Here is a 17,501-nt window from a genome sequence, read left to right as displayed (position 1 = left end):
CTGGGAAGGAATATATTAAATCATCTCATATATTAGATTATTTGGGTTTAGGGAGCCTTTTCCCAGAGCCCGACTGCGCCCCCTGCTGGTGGCGCTCGGCGCTGCAGCCCTGTCTCCTGCCAACATGGCGCATCCTGCACAGCCACGGTCATTATCCCAGCCTGAGCAGATTAAGCTAATCGCGTTATGTCGTAGTAAAGCGTAGCCGGCGGCGGAGAAGAGGACTGGCTCTCTGCTGTTACCATGACAACTCGAATAAAACAAACACTGGACTGTCTCCAGACCTGGTAAAAGAGAAGAAAAAACATGATGCAGCAGTTAGAAACTTTACGTGAGGAAAACTTAGCAATAACAACCAGAGAGCTTCATTTGCTCTGCAGCTTAAAGATGAAGTTCAACTTTGTGTCCAAACAGCTGATTTATCACCAAACTGCAGCCGCATCATAAATTACATTAAGAAGAAATTACAGGAACCTCTGGGAAGACCCTGGCGTTAGTCCAGTTTGTAGTTATCGTTTAATTTCGTTAGCTCATAATGTTGCAACAGTCAGTGTTATTCTTCACTCCCTGCAATAACCAGTTCATTCATTCATGTGAACTGATGGAAGTTTGTTTTCTGTAAACCATCATGTGACAAATGAGAAAAAAAATCAGAATTCAAAAGAATTTTCAACAGATTTAGTTCTTTTCCAAATCCTTTGAGCAACCTGTTCCCCTCCTGGCCTGTGGGGGCGCTGCTCCAAGAACCACTGAAGGAAACAACACAAAACAAGACACCGAGCGCAGTTTCCTTTTTCACCAAATGGAAACAACAAAGCAGTGTCTGTAAAATTTCTTTTTTGTATTTGACTAAAAACCACAACAAATTTCTCCAGCTAGTGCTAGGCTAGCATGATTGTTTTCGTTGTATTTACCCAGAATGCCCTGCGGTGTAGTCCACTTCCTGCTTTTGGAGCGGTACCCCAAAAAATAGTGTATTTATTGGATTTTACATTTATGTCTTGAGTGAAGGAAATGACTGACTGGCTTTGTATGAATTAAACATGATTGTTTTTGGGGCCAAGGCCCCCGCTAGCTTCATGTTTTTGGGGCCATGGCCCCCGCTAGCTCCACTCTTGGAAAGGGGCTAGCGTCTGGCAAATCTGTGGTCACTTGTTTTGACAACACAATTTGTTGTTTTATTTTTGACTTTCTCAGGATTTAGTTGTTTAGTTGATCATATGCCTGCCATCACCACTAGATGTCCTCAGTTGCCATAACTACCACCTGTTTTCTCACTGAAGCTTCAGCTCCTCAGTTTAGTTCACAAAGACTCTTTAAAAGTGTAAAATCTTGTTTCTGTCTTGTCTCCCCGTCCTGCAGCCAGAAGAGTTGGAGGCGCTCCACTCTCACACGTTCCGGGTGAAAACGTTCAAGAAGACGAAGCACTGCGGCGTCTGCAGACAGAACATCGCGCAGGACGGACTCGTCTGCAGAGGTGAGTCAAACCCTGAATGCTAAAGCGCTACATCACTGCGGTATTTACTCAAAGCTAATGCTATAGTGTTTGTGCTAACTTGGTATATAGCAGAAGCTAATTTAGGACAAGCTAAGTGCACTAAACTTTTTCCAAGTCAGTAGAAACACTAAGTGAATAATTAGTTCTCCTACTAGCGTGTTAGCACGTTAGCACATTAGCGGACCACACATGCTCTCCATTCATAATTACCAAAACTTAAACTTTATTCAACTTAATGTTTACAAAACAGCCAATTAAATGTACACTTTCATAATTTATTCATAAAAGCAGACGAGCTAAATAATTAGCTCCACTGTTATGGGCATTAGTGGAAGTGTGCCCCCTGCTGGTGATTACTGGCTCACATGGCACTGGGTTGGTCTGGAGGTTTTTCATCCCTGTAATAAATCACGTTTCATCTTTAATGGGGGTGAAAACTTTTCGCTTGCTGCCGTTGTGAGGAGGAAGTGTCCTCCTCTGATGTTTGGTTCTGCAGAAAGCAGAGATCCGATCCCTCGCTGCTGTAGTTTTCCACGCTCTGGCCGGACCGCCACTCCAGCTGCTTCCTGCCTTTCTTCCCAGATCAGCAGAAATAAAACGGTGTTGACGTTCCATCCGACTCTCAGCTGAAGGAGCCCAAGGTTTTCCTTCAGTTTGAATCTTCTCAGATCACATGTCCTGGAAAAACACGAGCACTTCCTGTTTGGCTCTCCAGCTGCAGCTGATGATGATGATGATGATGATGATGATGATGATGATGATGATGGTCTGGCTCTCAGTGTAATGGGATTACATTTTAATCCAGTAATATCCATATGATGGAGCCAAACTGCTCAGGTCTCCTGGAGTCAAGAAATCAAACTGGAGGAGCAAGTGAGCCCCCTGCTGGATGTGATGAGATACTACAGCTGTTCAAAATGTTTCCTCAAAGCAGATTTATGAAGATAATCAAAGATTTTAGTTTGTAAGTAAAGATCTTTACTCTAATATCAGACGCTCATCTTCTCTTCCTGCCGCTCTGCTTTAGTTTTCTGATCTGTAATCATAATTTTCTGCGTTTCTGGATAAAAAATTGTTCACAGGAAATATGACCAGATGGTTATCTGTGATTGGTAGACAGTGTTGGTGATATTTAAACACCAAAATATAGTCTTAAAACGATAAACACACAAATATCATTTTCAGTGAACCTAATGCAATGTTGATTAAAGGAAAATAATTTACCTAAAATGGATAATAATTGGTATTTGTTTGACTAACTTAATATTCTTAGGTTTTAAGCGTTTCATTTTCAGAGGTTTTATTTTCCTAACTCTGACGTTTAGTTTGTTAATGCCTGAGGTTTGGTTCAGGATTTAGATTTTCTGTTATTGGTTTTTATTTATCCAAGTGAATGCAGGATGTAGGAGTTACACTGCAAAAACAGAAAGTCTTTTTTTGTGCAAATAGTTTAGTGCACCTGAAATAAAACAAAATTAACTCAGAAGTAACTTTTCACCAAGAAATATATCATTTTAGGTAAATTCTTGAATATTGACGACTTGTTCCACTGGCAGATTTTTTCATTAATAGGAAAAATGTCTTATTGGTAGAAAAACAAACACCAAAAATAATAATAAAAAAAATACTCCAGAAGAATATTTTCTAATATGAGATGAATGAATCATATTTTTTGGATTTGATTGAGATAAAAATGCTTTTACCTCTTTGGATCTTCAGTTTATGATGCCCATTTGGTGGTTACCATGGTTACTATGGAGTCAGATGAATGAAGCACATCCTGACCAGCAGGTGGCAGCAGAGATGCATCAACTTGTTTCTGGTTTTCACTGTAAATTTCCCACCAACTCCATCCAGATTGTTTAACCAGTGTGTCAGATTTGTTGTATTAACATGAGGTGTGTGTGTGTGTGGGTGTGTGTGTGTGTGTGTGAGAGAGAGAGAGAGAGAGAGAGAGCAGCTGTTTAAACAAATGCCGTGACACACACAGTAAGGCGACAGAAGCGGTAAACAAACAGGAGTCGTGTCTGTTTTTGTCAGGAAGATCCCAACATGAAGCGAATCGTCAGCAGAGATTCCGACATTAATACCGAGGAACACAGAAACCAACCAGGAAGCAACTGGACCGTCTGTCATCATCTACACATTACAGCAGCCAATCTGCAACTAAAGGGCCTAGTCAAAGTCCAGAGCTCAGTCTGGGATCCTCAGATCAGAACTTTGAGGATCAGAAGATTGGGCCAAAACTCCTCCTCATTGACCAGAGAGATTTTTTCACCGGATTGTTTTCCCATAAAAAGTAAAAAAAAAAAAGCAGTCCGGTTTAAGACTTCTGCACGATGAAACCGCCAGGACCGTGTGTGTTCATGGTGTGTGTTCATGGTGTGTGTTCATGGTGTGTGTTCATGGTGTGTGTTCATGGTGTGTGTTCATAGTGTGTGTTCATGGTGTGTGTTCATAGTGTGTGTTCATAGTGTGTGTTCATAGTGTGTGTTCATAGTGTGTGTTCATAGTGTGTGTTCATAGTGTGTGTTCATAGTGTGTGTTCATGGTGTGTGAACAGAGAGGGGAAAGTGGGCGCGGAGGAAGAGGAAGAGCCCCGCCCTTGGATTGTGTTCGGCAGTCCGAAGTGGACCCGCCCGGACCCGAGGGGGAAAACGGTCCAAGGAGAACCAGGGAACCCCCCCCCCCCCCTCCACCTCCTCCTCCTCTTCCTCTCTGCTCTCTCTGCCTAAGAAGGGAAAGTCGGCCCGGTCCGGTCCGTAGTGCTGCTCTGCTCTCACCCAATAAGGAAGTTCTGGCCGTCCTCCATGCGGGCCTGGACTGGTACAGCAGTTTTTAGTAAATAAAGTCGCAGTAAAAGTCTTTATTTATTCTGTTAATTATTCAAAACAATTAAATCAGTTATTTAATGTTTCTCATGTTTCTGCTGTAACCCATATTCCTGTCGCCATGGCGATGATGGCGCTGGGACCCAGCGGGTCGTGGTGCCACCCGCGCGCCAAGGCCTGTAATCAGGAGGTTCTGACCCGACTTGCCAGGCGGTTCTGAAATAAAACCCAAACGGGCCGTGATGTAATTACACATCAGTTTCCCACCGTCTCCACAGCAGCTTGTTGACACGCCTGAAATCTGAATTCACAACATTTCAACAGGAAGTACTGATACCGCTTCAACAGGAAGTACTGGTACCGCTTCAACAGGAAGTAATGATACCGCTTCAACAGGAAGTACTGGTACCGCTTCAACAGGAAGTACTGGTACCGCTTCAACAGGAAGTAATGATACCGCTTCAACAGGAAGTAATGATACCGCTTCAACAGGAAGTACTGGTACCGCTTCAACAGGAAGTAATGATACCGCTTCAACAGGAAGTAATGATACCGCTTCAACAGGAAGTAATGATACCGCTTCAACAGGAAGTACTGGTACCGCTTCAACAGGAAGTAATGATACCGCTTCAACAGGAAGTAATGATACCGCTCCAACAGGAAGTAATGATACCGCTTCAACAGGAAGTACTGGTACCGCTCCAACAGGAAGTAATGATACCGCTTCAACAGGAAGTACTGATACCGCTTCAACAGGAAGTAATGATACGGCTTCAACAGGAAGTACTGGTACCGCTTCAACAGGAAGTACTGGTACCGCTCCAACAGGAAGTAATGATACCGCTTCAACAGGAAGTACTGGTACCGCTTCAACAGGAAGTAATGATACCGCTTCAACAGGAAGTAATGATACCGCTTCAACAGGAAGTAATGATACCGCTTCAACAGGAAGTAATGATACCGCTTCAACAGGAAGTACTGGTACCGCTTCAACAGGAAGTAATGATACCGCTTCAACAGGAAGTAATGATACCGCTCCAACAGGAAGTAATGATACCGCTTCAACAGGAAGTACTGGTACCGCTTCAACAGGAAGTAATGATACCGCTTCAACAGGAAGTAATGGTACCGCTTCAACAGGAAGTACTGGTACCGCTCCAACAGGAAGTAATGATACCGCTTCAACAGGAAGTACTGGTACCGCTTCAACAGGAAGTACTGGTACCGCTCCAACAGGAAGTAATGATACCGCTTCAACAGGAAGTACTGGTACTGCTTCAACAGGAAGTAATGATACCGCTTCAACAGGAAGTAATGATACCGCTTCAACAGGAAGTAATGATACCGCTTCAACAGGAAGTAATGATACCGCTTCAACAGGAAGTACTGGTACCGCTTCAACAGGAAGTAATGATACCGCTTCAACAGGAAGTAATGATACCGCTTCAACAGGAAGTAATGATACCGCTTCAACAGGAAGTACTGGTACCGCTTCAACAGGAAGTAATGATACCGCTTCAACAGGAAGTACTGGTACCGCTTCAACAGGAAGTACTGGTACCGCTTCAACAGGAAGTAATGATACCGCTTCAACAGGAAGTACTGGTACCGCTTCAACAGGAAGTAATGATACCGCTTCAACAGGAAGTAATGATACCGCTTCAACAGGAAGTACTGGTACCGCTCCAACAGGAAGTACTGGTACCGCTTCAACAGGAAGTAATGATACCGCTTCAACAGGAAGTACTGGTACCGCTTCAACAGGAAGTACTGGTACCGCTTCAACAGGAAGTAATGATACCGCTTCAACAGGAAGTACTGGTACCGCTTCAACAGGAAGTACTGGTACCGCTTCAACAGGAAGTAATGATACCGCTTCAACAGGAAGTAATGATACCGCTTCAACAGGAAGTAATGATACCGCTTCAACAGGAAGTACTGGTACCGCTCCAACAGGAAGTAATGATACCGCTTCAACAGGAAGTACTGATACCGCTTCAACAGGAAGTAGTCACATCACTTCAACTTTTCCACATCGTCACGGTTCATTAATCGTCACAGTTTTTAAAATGATTTTATGCGTTAGTCAGTTTATAAGTTAGTTGAAATAATTGCAAATGACTGAAGTAGAAGAGACAGAATGGCCTAATCAAAGTTCAGGCCTTCATCTATTCACTCTGGCTGAGCTTGACTTTCAGCTTGTTGGTGCTCAACGAATTTTAATAGAACTGCCACCAGATGAGGTTCTATACAGAATATAAAAGCATGACGCACTTTTCAGATTTTTAATTTGTGAAAAAAAAAAAACTCTTCAGTTTATTTCCATCGCATACAATCAATCTAAAAACATTGACTTTTGTGGAAAAATGGTCTGTATTTACACATTAAATTGATCATTTGATGTTTTTATATGAACTTTACTTTATATTATTACAGCGTTGTCCAAAGTGTGACCCGGGGGCCGTTTGTGGCCCTTAGACTGAAATAGTGGGGCCTCCAACCTCAATTCAAAAATGCTTCACAGGTTAATAAGAGTAAAATTTTTAATTATTTCCAACATAATTTTATTGCAATAGAAAATATCAAAAAAGACTTATAATAAAATAAAATCTGAGTTTTATATGAACCCAAATCAGCTTTTATTTAATTTATTAAAACATGGCTAAAAGTTAGCAAGTGACAAATCCTGTTTTTATAACAAAGTAAATTTCAGTTGAGCTAAGAAAAAAAAAACTGGATATCTTTCTTTTAATACAACAAAATCATTTTTAAATTTTGGATTTTCAATGAAAAATATAAATTTTCTCAAAAATAAAAAAGCAAGTATTTTAGCCCAACACTCCTGAATTAGTTAATCAGTAACTTGAGCCAGTGAGTGTTCATCCATTTGATCAGTATTGGCTTTATAAAAAAGATGTATTTTATTGCAGATAATTGAGTCTGAGATCAGAACCAGAACCGTTGTTCTCGTTGGTTTCGGATGTTTACGCGCTGCTCCGCGGTCTGACGGCCGGCCGGAGGAATGCGTCTGACCTCAGGAACAATAACTCATTACATGAGGAGGAAAGCCTTCCAGGAAAAGCACACCGCGCTGCGCTTTGTTTGGAAAGCCGACACCCCGGCCGTGTTTGGATTCCCGGTTCTTCCTGAGGTTCTGACGGTTTACGAGCTGCTGGTCCAGGTGCTCCGGTCGGCCCAGTCTCTGGTCCCGGGCCCGGTGGGAGTCCATAGAGGGGACATGGAGACGGAGGGCCAAGACGTCCAAATGGATGAAAACTAAATACATTTACCCTGATTTGTTATTTTAGATTTGAATTCTCTTGGTTTCGGACCTTTTAAGGTTCGTTCTTATGGACTTGGAATGAAAGTTGAAACAGAATCAGGAGGGAAAGATTTTATGAGTATGAAAATTAATCCAACACAGTAATGAAAGCTTGTTTTTGGTTTGGTTGTTTTCCGGTTGAATTAATTTCTGAACATCTTTGAGATCCATTTAGACTCATGAAGCTTTCACTGAAAACCAGCTAACAGTGGTGAGCAGTTACCAGTTCTACCAGTTGGATCAGAAATTAAAAACTAAAGCTAAGTGTGCTAAACATTTTCAAAGTCAGCAAAAGAGCTAAATAGAAAATTAGCTCAGCTATCATCAGTCTAACTGATTTTTCATCCTTCTGCTCGTGTTGAGATGTTGTGCAGGTCCAGCTGCACTAACAGCCTGCTGGGACGTTTTCATCCAAAGTGTCTGTGGAGTTAATTTGGTTTCTCTCTGTGTTTTCTCCAGTTTGCCGAACGGCGTGCCACAAGAAATGTGAAGCCAAGGTAAGAAGCAGATCGTTCTTCACCAGTTCACACCTCCAGACTCCAAAGGGAAGCCAGAGTCTTGATGAAAAGCTGATTTTAGGCCGGAGTCGGCTTCCTTTTAGGGCCTGTAGATGTGGAGGGGGGAAGGGGGGGGTGTCTCTGGAGAGTTTATGGTTCAGAGGAGAAAACGAAATGCTAAGAATGTCCAAACAAGCTCTGAATGTACCAGAATATGTTTACATTGGATGAGCTTCTGCGTGTTGGAGATCACCTCAGGTCTAAAAATAAAACCCTCTGGATGGAGCCGCTTGATCCTCTGAATCATCTTCCTGTTAGAGAAAGATGCTGTTTAGGTTTACAGCTAAATGCGGCACAAACGCATCACCGTCTTCATCCCGCTGGATGAGGAGGATGATGCCTTTCTTAAGAAATCACTTCTGTAGAAAGATGACTGGGTGCCATTTAACCTAAACCTTACTGCAGCCTTTGAGCCCAAACTAACAAAGAAGACTCCATTAAATGATCGGTTCTGGTTCTGTCCGACCCGCTCCGGTCTTTATGCAGATGAAGATGTGCTGAACAAACGCGGCTCGCAGTCGCTGATAGTGTTCAGGAAGCCGCAGGTCAAACCTGCAGGAGGAGCCGACGGCCAGAACGAACAAATCAGCCACTTTCCATCTCCAAACCTTCAGCATTATTTCCTTTTCTAAACATTTTGGCTGATATTTGTCATCGCTTTGGGCAGGAAGTAATTTGCTAACAAGCCTGAGATGAAAAACAAGGGAGTGACTGCGACAGGATCAGGCATGATCGCTATCGGCTCTCAGTCCAGACTGAAGCAGAGGATTGTTTTTAACAGCAGAACCAGAACTTGTTCCATAACCCACCTTGTGGATGATATTATCTTCATATTTAACCTCCAAACAAATGGCCATCCGACCTGTTTGTTCACAGCTGGATGTAAAATATGTGTTCAGTCTTGTTTGCAAAACTTCTCATCAAGGTGACGACGGAAAGGAGCCAAAACCAGCAGCGAAGGGAAGCAGAGGAAACGGCAGGAGTTTCCTCTAAAAGTCTGAATCCTTCTGCTTTTCCTCCATTCTGTTTGGAAAATGAAGCTTCATTCTGCCAGAGGTGCATTTCCATTTTCAGTAAAAAAAAAACCCAGATAAACATATTAATTTTCACAAGAACTGAGAACACAGCAGGCTAACTGCATCCTGCTAACTGATGTTAGCACAAGGCTTTAAGGCCTGATGGTAGATGAGTCATAAAGATCAAGATGCAAAGAAACGTTTTGTTTGTTAATGTGCAGCTTCTTGAAAATAGTGTTTGATACTTAGTTATTTTAACCAGCAGTCGACACATTTCTGCCAAGTTGCTAATAGCTGAGCTAATTCTTAATGTGCATTTTTGCTAATGTTGAAAATATTTAGGGTAAGTGCTTTACTTGGCTGATTTTTAACCTTTCACAGTTTGACATCTGTGTTGAAGCTTAAGAAATCTTCAGGTAGTTAGATGTTCATATTCATGCTTTTATTTTGAAGAGGGTGAAGGCTCTTCCATTTAAATTCTAGTGAACGTTTACATATCTGATCTAAATAAATTATATTTAAGTCTCTGTGAACAAAATGATCATTTAGGAAAGGACTAGAGAAGACCAAAGCAACAGAAATTAGTCATCCTGTTTTTGGTAGAAAGAGAATAACCATAAATCAAGCAAATGGAAATTATTGATCTCATCTTGATTTATCATGTGATTAATTGATTATTGCTTATTGTGAAAACACTTTCTGCTGATCCACAAGGCTAAAGATCTGACCTCCAGACATGAGGCTCAGATGTTGCAGAGTGAAGAGAAAACACAACTTTTGGTGTTTAGCACGACGTCATCAGCGTACAGCTGGACGTGAGAACTGCTAGCAGCTCAGACTCCATCATTAATGCAGACAGAAAAAGGTTTGGCCAGAAATGGAGCCCTGAGGAATACCTGTGGATGTTCTACACGGTTCTGACTAGATGTTTTCAATCTCCAGCATCAAACCATGAAGAAGCTCTGTGGTTCGTTTCGGTTCAGTAAAATATAGAACAAGATAACTGCTAAGATTAATGTCCTGATATTTTTGTTTGTTAAATTATTGATTATTCACCAAATCATCCTGAGATGGAAACTAAGACTTTGTTTTTCTAGAGCAGTAATGAAATCTATCTGTTGAGAGGGAAACGGTTATGATTCCCCCTTCAGAAGCAAAAATGTCCAAAAAGCAAAGTGCAGTGACACTCCCACCTGCTTCCTCGTGTTTTTCATTCCTTACTTCAGGATAATGAAGCACTTGTTTTCAATTTTCCACCTCTTTAAATTCTGCAGATGAATGTTTTGACAAAGTGGAGTCTGGGTGACTTTGTTATTTCAGATTTGTTGTTTGTGACCCTTCAGTTCTTTCAGTGGGTTCAGGGTCCTGTTAAAGGCCTCTGGCGCGCTGATGAATGTGTTCCCCTTCATTCCCACTTGTGTGCCAAAGGAAACGCTCAAATCTCCTTCTGAGGAGCTAATTATGAAAACATCTCCAGTCATAGTTGAGTTTTTTCTTCATGCTGAGCAGGTGTGAGGTTCTACTGGAACTTTTAGAGGACAAATCAATTTATGCAGCAATAAATAACAATCACAGTGATTGGTTGAGTCACTGTCCTGTCCTACAGAAAGTTTTATGGCTATAATGGGTGCAAATCAGGAGCTAATATTTCTGAGGTATTTGTGTGGAAAAACATTCAGTGGTGCAGCCAGCAATCATTTCAAACAGGTGCATCGTTTAGTGGCTCCTGAATGGTTATTAATGGGGTTTTATCAGGACACCTAATGTTACCAAGTCAGTTTCCTTAAAACACTTTAAGAAAATTGATTTCTGCCTTTTACTGGTGAAAATCTATTTTGGACTTGAGGTGTTGAAGCAGGCAAGTCAGAAGTTTTTCCAACATTTCTCACATATTTGAACGATCATCTGAAGAAATAAATTTCCTGCTTCAGCCAGGAAAACGACATTCCACCTTTCCTTTATTTATTACCTCCAAACCGTTCAAACACCTGCAGGCGCACATGTGAGACTTAAAAATATATACAATCAGATAAATACTGGTTAACTCAGCCCAAATGAAAAGGTTTGTCTAAGTATCCACATATTAATATTAAATCATTGGTAATATAAACACTTTTATATATATATATATATACTGTATAAAGTATTTAAATTAAAAGTTCTAGAACAACACACATCATTAGATTCTCATTCTAAACATTTAGTACCAGTTATTATTATACAGTTTTAAAGCAGGCTGGGCTAAAGGTGCTGTTCATGTCAAGCTAACATGCTATGTAGCGGCTAGCTAGCATATTGATAGCCATAATGCTACAGCCAAAAACAAAACATTTCTGTTTCCATTGCAGCATTAATGATTAGATTCTCATTTTATGTTTTTTGTACCAGTTGATGTTAGATAAAGTTTTAAAGACAGAAAAATATTTCTAGATTTTCTCTTGGAGGATCTGAACGTGAGTTTTTTGTGTCGATTTGTCCTTTTAAATCAAAGTGTTGTCTCTGGATTTCTGCTTTATAGTAATACTGCATCAGTAGGCGCTAGATTAACCAATAAACCAATTCTAGAAATAATTACAATAATTCAGCTTTTTATTAGGTTTTTCAAAATAATTTTCCTCTGAAACTTTTATAGGAACCCAACAAATTTTACCAACCCGCAAAAAGTAATAATTTCCATTTGCATGTTTTGGAAAGTAGAAATGGTCCCTCAGATTGGTGCAGGTGAACCTGCTCTGCCAGAGCGCCTTCCAGGTCGGCCATTTTGAGAGTAAGGTGCTCTAGCAGAAGAGTCGGTCATATCAGTGGACGATCTGTTCATACGGAGCCACAGTAGCTGCAGAAAGAGGCTGAGACTGATTAAAGACAGGCGCAGCCAGCAGCTATCATGCTAACTCAATTAGCAGTCAGCGGACAGAACACATGCTCAGCAGCCTGCTCTCCAAAACATCAAGAGGCTCAGCTCGCTGATTTCCCAGCAGAGAACATCTTAAACATCCACTAAGAGGTGTTGAAAAATGTCAAACTAGAACATTTCTGGTATTTAAACCAGTGAGTTTAGCGTTAAATGAGCCGTTTGAGCTCAGGTATGCTAATAACAGGGCAGCTAGCTGCACTGATATGTAGCAAGAGCAACAATCTGTCATGTTCTCAGCTGCAGCAGCAAACAGTTTTCACAACCAGCGCTGGCTGCCGCCCATGAGTTTGGTAAGAGTACAGTAGTGAAATGTGCTTAGATACAGCGGGAAAACAAACAGGAACGCCCAGCTGCACACCATGGAGTAATCAGGAGTTTAGGGGAAGAATGTCAACAATGGGCCGAGTGAACGGCGGAGACAGTGATGGAGGAGCCGGGATTTAAAACGCCACTCCCCAGACCTGCCAGCAGCATCAGAACCTTCTGCGTTTCTGTTTGCACACATGAACGTTTCACGTCCAGCTTCCTCTCTTGGCTGAAAACGACCCCATCGCTTCGGTTCGGCCCTTTCTGCTTCAGATCCCCACCCAGAAATCTGCTACACACTCATTGCTTCCAGGCGCAGGATTTTCCTGATGCAGCAGGAGCCGAGGCGCTCTGATGCTGTCTGGGAAAACCTGAGTCAGACTCTGGAACCGGACCGGACCGGACCGGACCGACCGCTCTCTCTCTCTCTCTTTAACTCTTCATCTTTCTGTCTGGACATCGAGAGGTGAAACGATCGGATGTTAAATCCTGCATGTCAGGAGAAACGTGGATTTTATGTTGTTTTGATTTCATGCTTCAGTTTTAGAGATTTTTCTACTTAAGTTTTTATACTTTTCAAAAGTTTTTATTTGTGAATCTAATTTGCGACAGACTGTCTACCTGTCCAGGTGAGAGGAGAGGCAGCAGCTCCTCCTGACCCCCCAGGGACAAAGCTGTTAGAAAACGGATGGATGTGAATCTAATTCACTGAAGAGCAGCTAATGGCAAATAAACTAATAAACTGTTTTTGTGTATAAATTGACTAAATATGTTATTTAAGGCTTTATGTTTCTGTGGAAATTGTGACATTAATACTCTAATACCAAACTGTGCTGCCCTCTGTGGGTGGACGCTAGCTACTGCAGTTTATTTTTTATTTTTTATAGTTTTAAGTCTCAATTAATTGTTAGTCTCTCTTTTCAAAACAAGCTTCTACATTTGGCACTAATCAGTTTTTGTCACTAGTTGTTTTTTAAAATAAGCCACAGATTTGAGAATTTTTTCCACATTGTTGCTAATCTTTATTTTTTTAAAGCGTCTCTATATCTGACGATATTCTTTTTTTGAAAAATTTATTGCGAGTCACTTTTCCAAATAAGTCTAAGTTGCCACTTGTCGATTTTCTTTTTTAAATAAATTGTGAGATTCGTCACATTTTAAAAAATTTGCTAGATACGTAGCTTGTTGATTTGTTAAAAGAGTTGCTAAATATGTGACTGAGTTGTCAGGTCGGGTGCCTGACCCCTGACCCCTCTGCTCATCCAGACTCCTGGCCACGCCCCTCTGTGTCTCTCGGCTCCGCCCACTTTGGTTGAATTTTTCCAGGATTGTCTGGGGGCGGGGCTAAACCTTTACATCGGGTTTACTTCCACTTTAAAGTCAACAACCCCACATCATGACACCTGAGCTGCTGTGCTTCACAGTTGGATCCAGTGTTTGGGGATCAGGTAACAAACTCTGGACCCAAACGCAACAATGTTGCATTTGGGTGCAGACAAAATGCACCTCCATCCGTTTGTCGTTTTAGAGGTCATTTAAACTCTCAGTTTGATTTTATGTTTTTTAAAGTATTCTCCTTGAAATCATTTGGAGGGAAACATTTGACTCCATTTCAGTCAAAAATCCAACCAACCAACATCTGCTGGAGGAGCTGACCGGACAATTATTAATGTTATTATTATTATTATTATTGGTCTTATTATTTTAACAACAGAATCAACAGCTGCTGTTCAACACTGTTGGGTTTCTGTTACTGAACTACAGCTAACAGTAAATTGATTGGTGACTGATCGGATCGCAGCCTGATCAGTCACATGGAGGGAAGATGAGCTCCGTCATTCTGGCCTGAAAGGTGAACTAAAGTTTACTTCAGTCAGAGGTTGATGTCCCAGCGCTGCTTTTTTCTGATGGTTCAGGTATAAAACCAGCCGTCCGTCTGTCTGTCCGTCCTTCTTTCCTTCTTTGTCATTAATAGTGAATGAAATGTCCCGACATCTGGGAGCGAGACTGCAGTTAAAGGTGCTGCTTCCATGTAATGACCTCCTGCCAGGATCAAAGCGGCGGCCATGTTTCCATGTTAACGTATCATTTTTAATGTGCAGCAAACATTCCTGAGTCTGTTTGCTTCTGGGAAACATCAGAGGAGGTTCTGAAAGCAGCTGCTGCCATCGGCTCTGGCGGATTAAACTTTTAAATGTTATACAGGTTCCTGTCAGGTGTTCACTGGTTTCACTGGTTCCACTGGTTTTCCCCAGCTTCGCGGCTCGTTTGCAGGAATCCCACAGAATGGGAGGATGGAGAGAAATCCACTGAAACACTTCTGATTGCTGTAATTACTCCGCCTCTTCATGCTCGACGTTTAGCCGCTTTTCACCAGAAACTTTCCACTTCAAAGCCAAACTCTCAGCAATTCCCATGTTTTGGTTTCTGCCAGGTTAATTATCAGGATATTAGACACAGTTAACTGTTAGTTTTACGGTTCTGCTCACCTTTCCAAGGCGAGGCAGAGAGCAGCAGCAAACCTGAACAAAAATGTGACTTCCTTTGAAAAACATCTTATAATGGAGCCAATATCAATAAAATGAAGTCAAAATCATTTTCTGTGAGTTTTCCAACAGGCACTGAAGAGTTCATAAACAGTTCATACAAATTAATATCTATTTATCCCAAAGAGAAACATTAAATATAATATTATCTTCAGAGAGTTGTGGACGTTTATTCTGCAGCAGCAGTCAGTGTTACAGTGAATCTGAAAAAGCCTCTGACTGAAGAACAGTTAACATGCTAACAGCTCATCATCCAGGTGACCTGTTGCCATGGTAACATGTCCTGGTTGTAGGGACCGGTTCCTATAATAATACAGTTTATGGTTATGATTCCAATAAACAATATTGTTTATTTTTGTTATGAAAAAAGTTAGCATGATAAAAATTCAGATTTATCTCCCCAATAAACTGATTGAGAATTTTATAAATACCAAACCCACCAACATGTTTGGATTTCTTCCAGATTTATGAAATTGATCATTAAATGAGTGAAACTTGTGAACTTTTCTGAAAATATTAATAATTTTCTTCCATCTGTGTTTCCTCATTGAACAGCGTCTCGTTAGCTGAGCTCTGCGCAGTCAAAAGACTCTTTCATGCCAGTTCCTCTCATGTGGCAGCTGTGCAGAAAGTGAGAGTTACGGTGTGTGTGTGTGTGTGTGTGTGTGTGTGTGTGTGTGTGTTGCAGGAGGGCGACTCATATTTAACCTGTAACCTGAGAAGCTGATAACAAGCAGAGAATGAGGAATGAGCTTATGAGAACATCAGAGTCGAACAGTTTCTGTTCCTCTGCTTCTCAATTAAATTTCTTTCTCTCTTATTTCATGTCTGGGTTTGGATCTAGATTTGTAGGTCTAGGTTTCGGGTAATTTTTGTTTGGGTCTGTTTGAATTTGGACCAGATTTGTGGGTTTGGTCGGGTCTGTTCTGAGTTTGGGGTCTAGTTCGCAGTGTGGGGATGTTGGGTCTTTTTTGGGGTCTGGGTCTGATTCCAATGTTTGGATCTAGTTTTGAGATTCTGGTTTGGTTCTGTTCTGGGTCCGGCTGTGGGAGGAGGTGGATCGGTCGGAACCGGAGGGCGGAGGAAGCCTCCCAGTGCTGCACTGCGCCGCCTCTCTCTCCTCTGGCTGCTCTCTGCTCCTCTCGCACATTACGACTCCTGAGGAATTTTTATGCTCATTTTCTTGGAGGAGGGCTGAGAGAGGGACACACACACACGCACGCACACACACACGCACGCACACACACACGCCCTCTTCCCTTCCTGAAACACACACACACACTCCGGGCTCCGGCTCCGCGCTGCGCCACGGTATCGCAGTAGATCTGGACTCAGCCGTCCGGCGCAGGCGGGAGGAGGCGAAGGCGATGCAGCAGTGAGACCCGGAGAGACGCAGAGATCCGGACGGGATGGCCACGGCCGTGTTCCAGGTGAGGAGGGCCGTTTGCTCCGGTCCGGTCCTCATCAAGTTCTGCCGTTTGCTCGGCCGGAGCGGCTCCGGGTTGGTGTGGAGGACCGGTTCGGATGTGAGAGCGAGCCTTCAGGAGTTTCACGCCGTGTTACTGTAATCTGTGAGTTCGCTGTGTAAAGCCGGGCTGGTTTCTCTCCGTGGGTGGTCTCCACTGGAAGGACTTTTCCCGGTTCGGCGGGACGAACCGCCCCGCGGTGAGAAACCCGGCGGCGCAGGGGAAATCTCTGCCCAGGCTGCCAGCTGCCTCCTTTTTATTCCTGCTGAAGGGAAAAGTTACAGTCAGATTCCTGCAGAGATTTGCAAGGCCAGCTGTTCAGACAGCTGTGAGAGCGGAGAAGCTTTTGGATTTTTAACATCAGATTAATTCATCTTCATGGATTCGTGGGTTTTGTTCCTACAGTATGAAACAAAACGGCTGTTTTGTGTTAGACCAACTTCTAAACGCTCCATTCGTGTAATTCTGCATCATTTCTGATTCTCCTCGCGGTAATTCAGACATGTGACATTATTATTAATATTGTCTATCATGTGAATCAGAGAATGAAAACCAACAGCACAGACTTTAAGGTCAAACTGGGGTTTAGTGCAGCTGACTAAAAACTGGAACAATACTCGATATGAACATCGCTGTTAGCGCCGATATTTACCGATATGTTTCCAAACCTGACGTCACAAAACCCCCGAAGACACGGAGGCAACTTCCTTCCTCAACAAATGGAAATAAAAATGGAAAATGGAGTGATGTCAGATTTCAGCGGCTGAAGGATTTCTGGTTTGTTTCTGGCTAAATGCTACGAGCTAGCGCATTTGTTTTGGTTGTATTTACCCAGAATGCCTCGCATTAAAGTGGACTAAGCAGACTGGTGGAAATGTAAAGACATCTAACGTAAACTCTGAGTAAGAACTTTGGATAACCTGATAAAATAAATGGTTTCATAATTTTAAGCCTAGGATAACCAAACTGTATGCTGATGATGGCGTGTTTTTTATTTACCCGTATATAAACCCAATCCAGCCACTGTCTGATAAAACGGCAGACA

General features: G+C 42.2%; 1 protein-coding gene across 1 annotated transcript in view; it reads left to right on the top strand.

The window, feature by feature from the left end:
• Nucleotides 1-17,501, top strand: part of LOC122840376 (protein kinase C iota type-like) — a 67,578-nt gene that overhangs the window by 31,978 nt on the left and 18,099 nt on the right. The window contains exons 2-3 of the mRNA XM_044132730.1: nt 1,363-1,477; nt 8,111-8,148. Coding sequence (XP_043988665.1) covers nt 1,363-1,477; nt 8,111-8,148 — 153 coding nt within the window. The remainder of the gene's footprint in view (nt 1-1,362; nt 1,478-8,110; nt 8,149-17,501) is intronic.

This window comes from Gambusia affinis, linkage group LG11 (assembly GCF_019740435.1).
Source record: "Gambusia affinis linkage group LG11, SWU_Gaff_1.0, whole genome shotgun sequence".
Classification (NCBI taxonomy): domain Eukaryota; kingdom Metazoa; phylum Chordata; class Actinopteri; order Cyprinodontiformes; family Poeciliidae; genus Gambusia; species Gambusia affinis.
The sequence above is the reverse complement of the archived record's forward strand: the minus strand, read 5'-3'. Positions and strand labels throughout refer to the sequence as shown.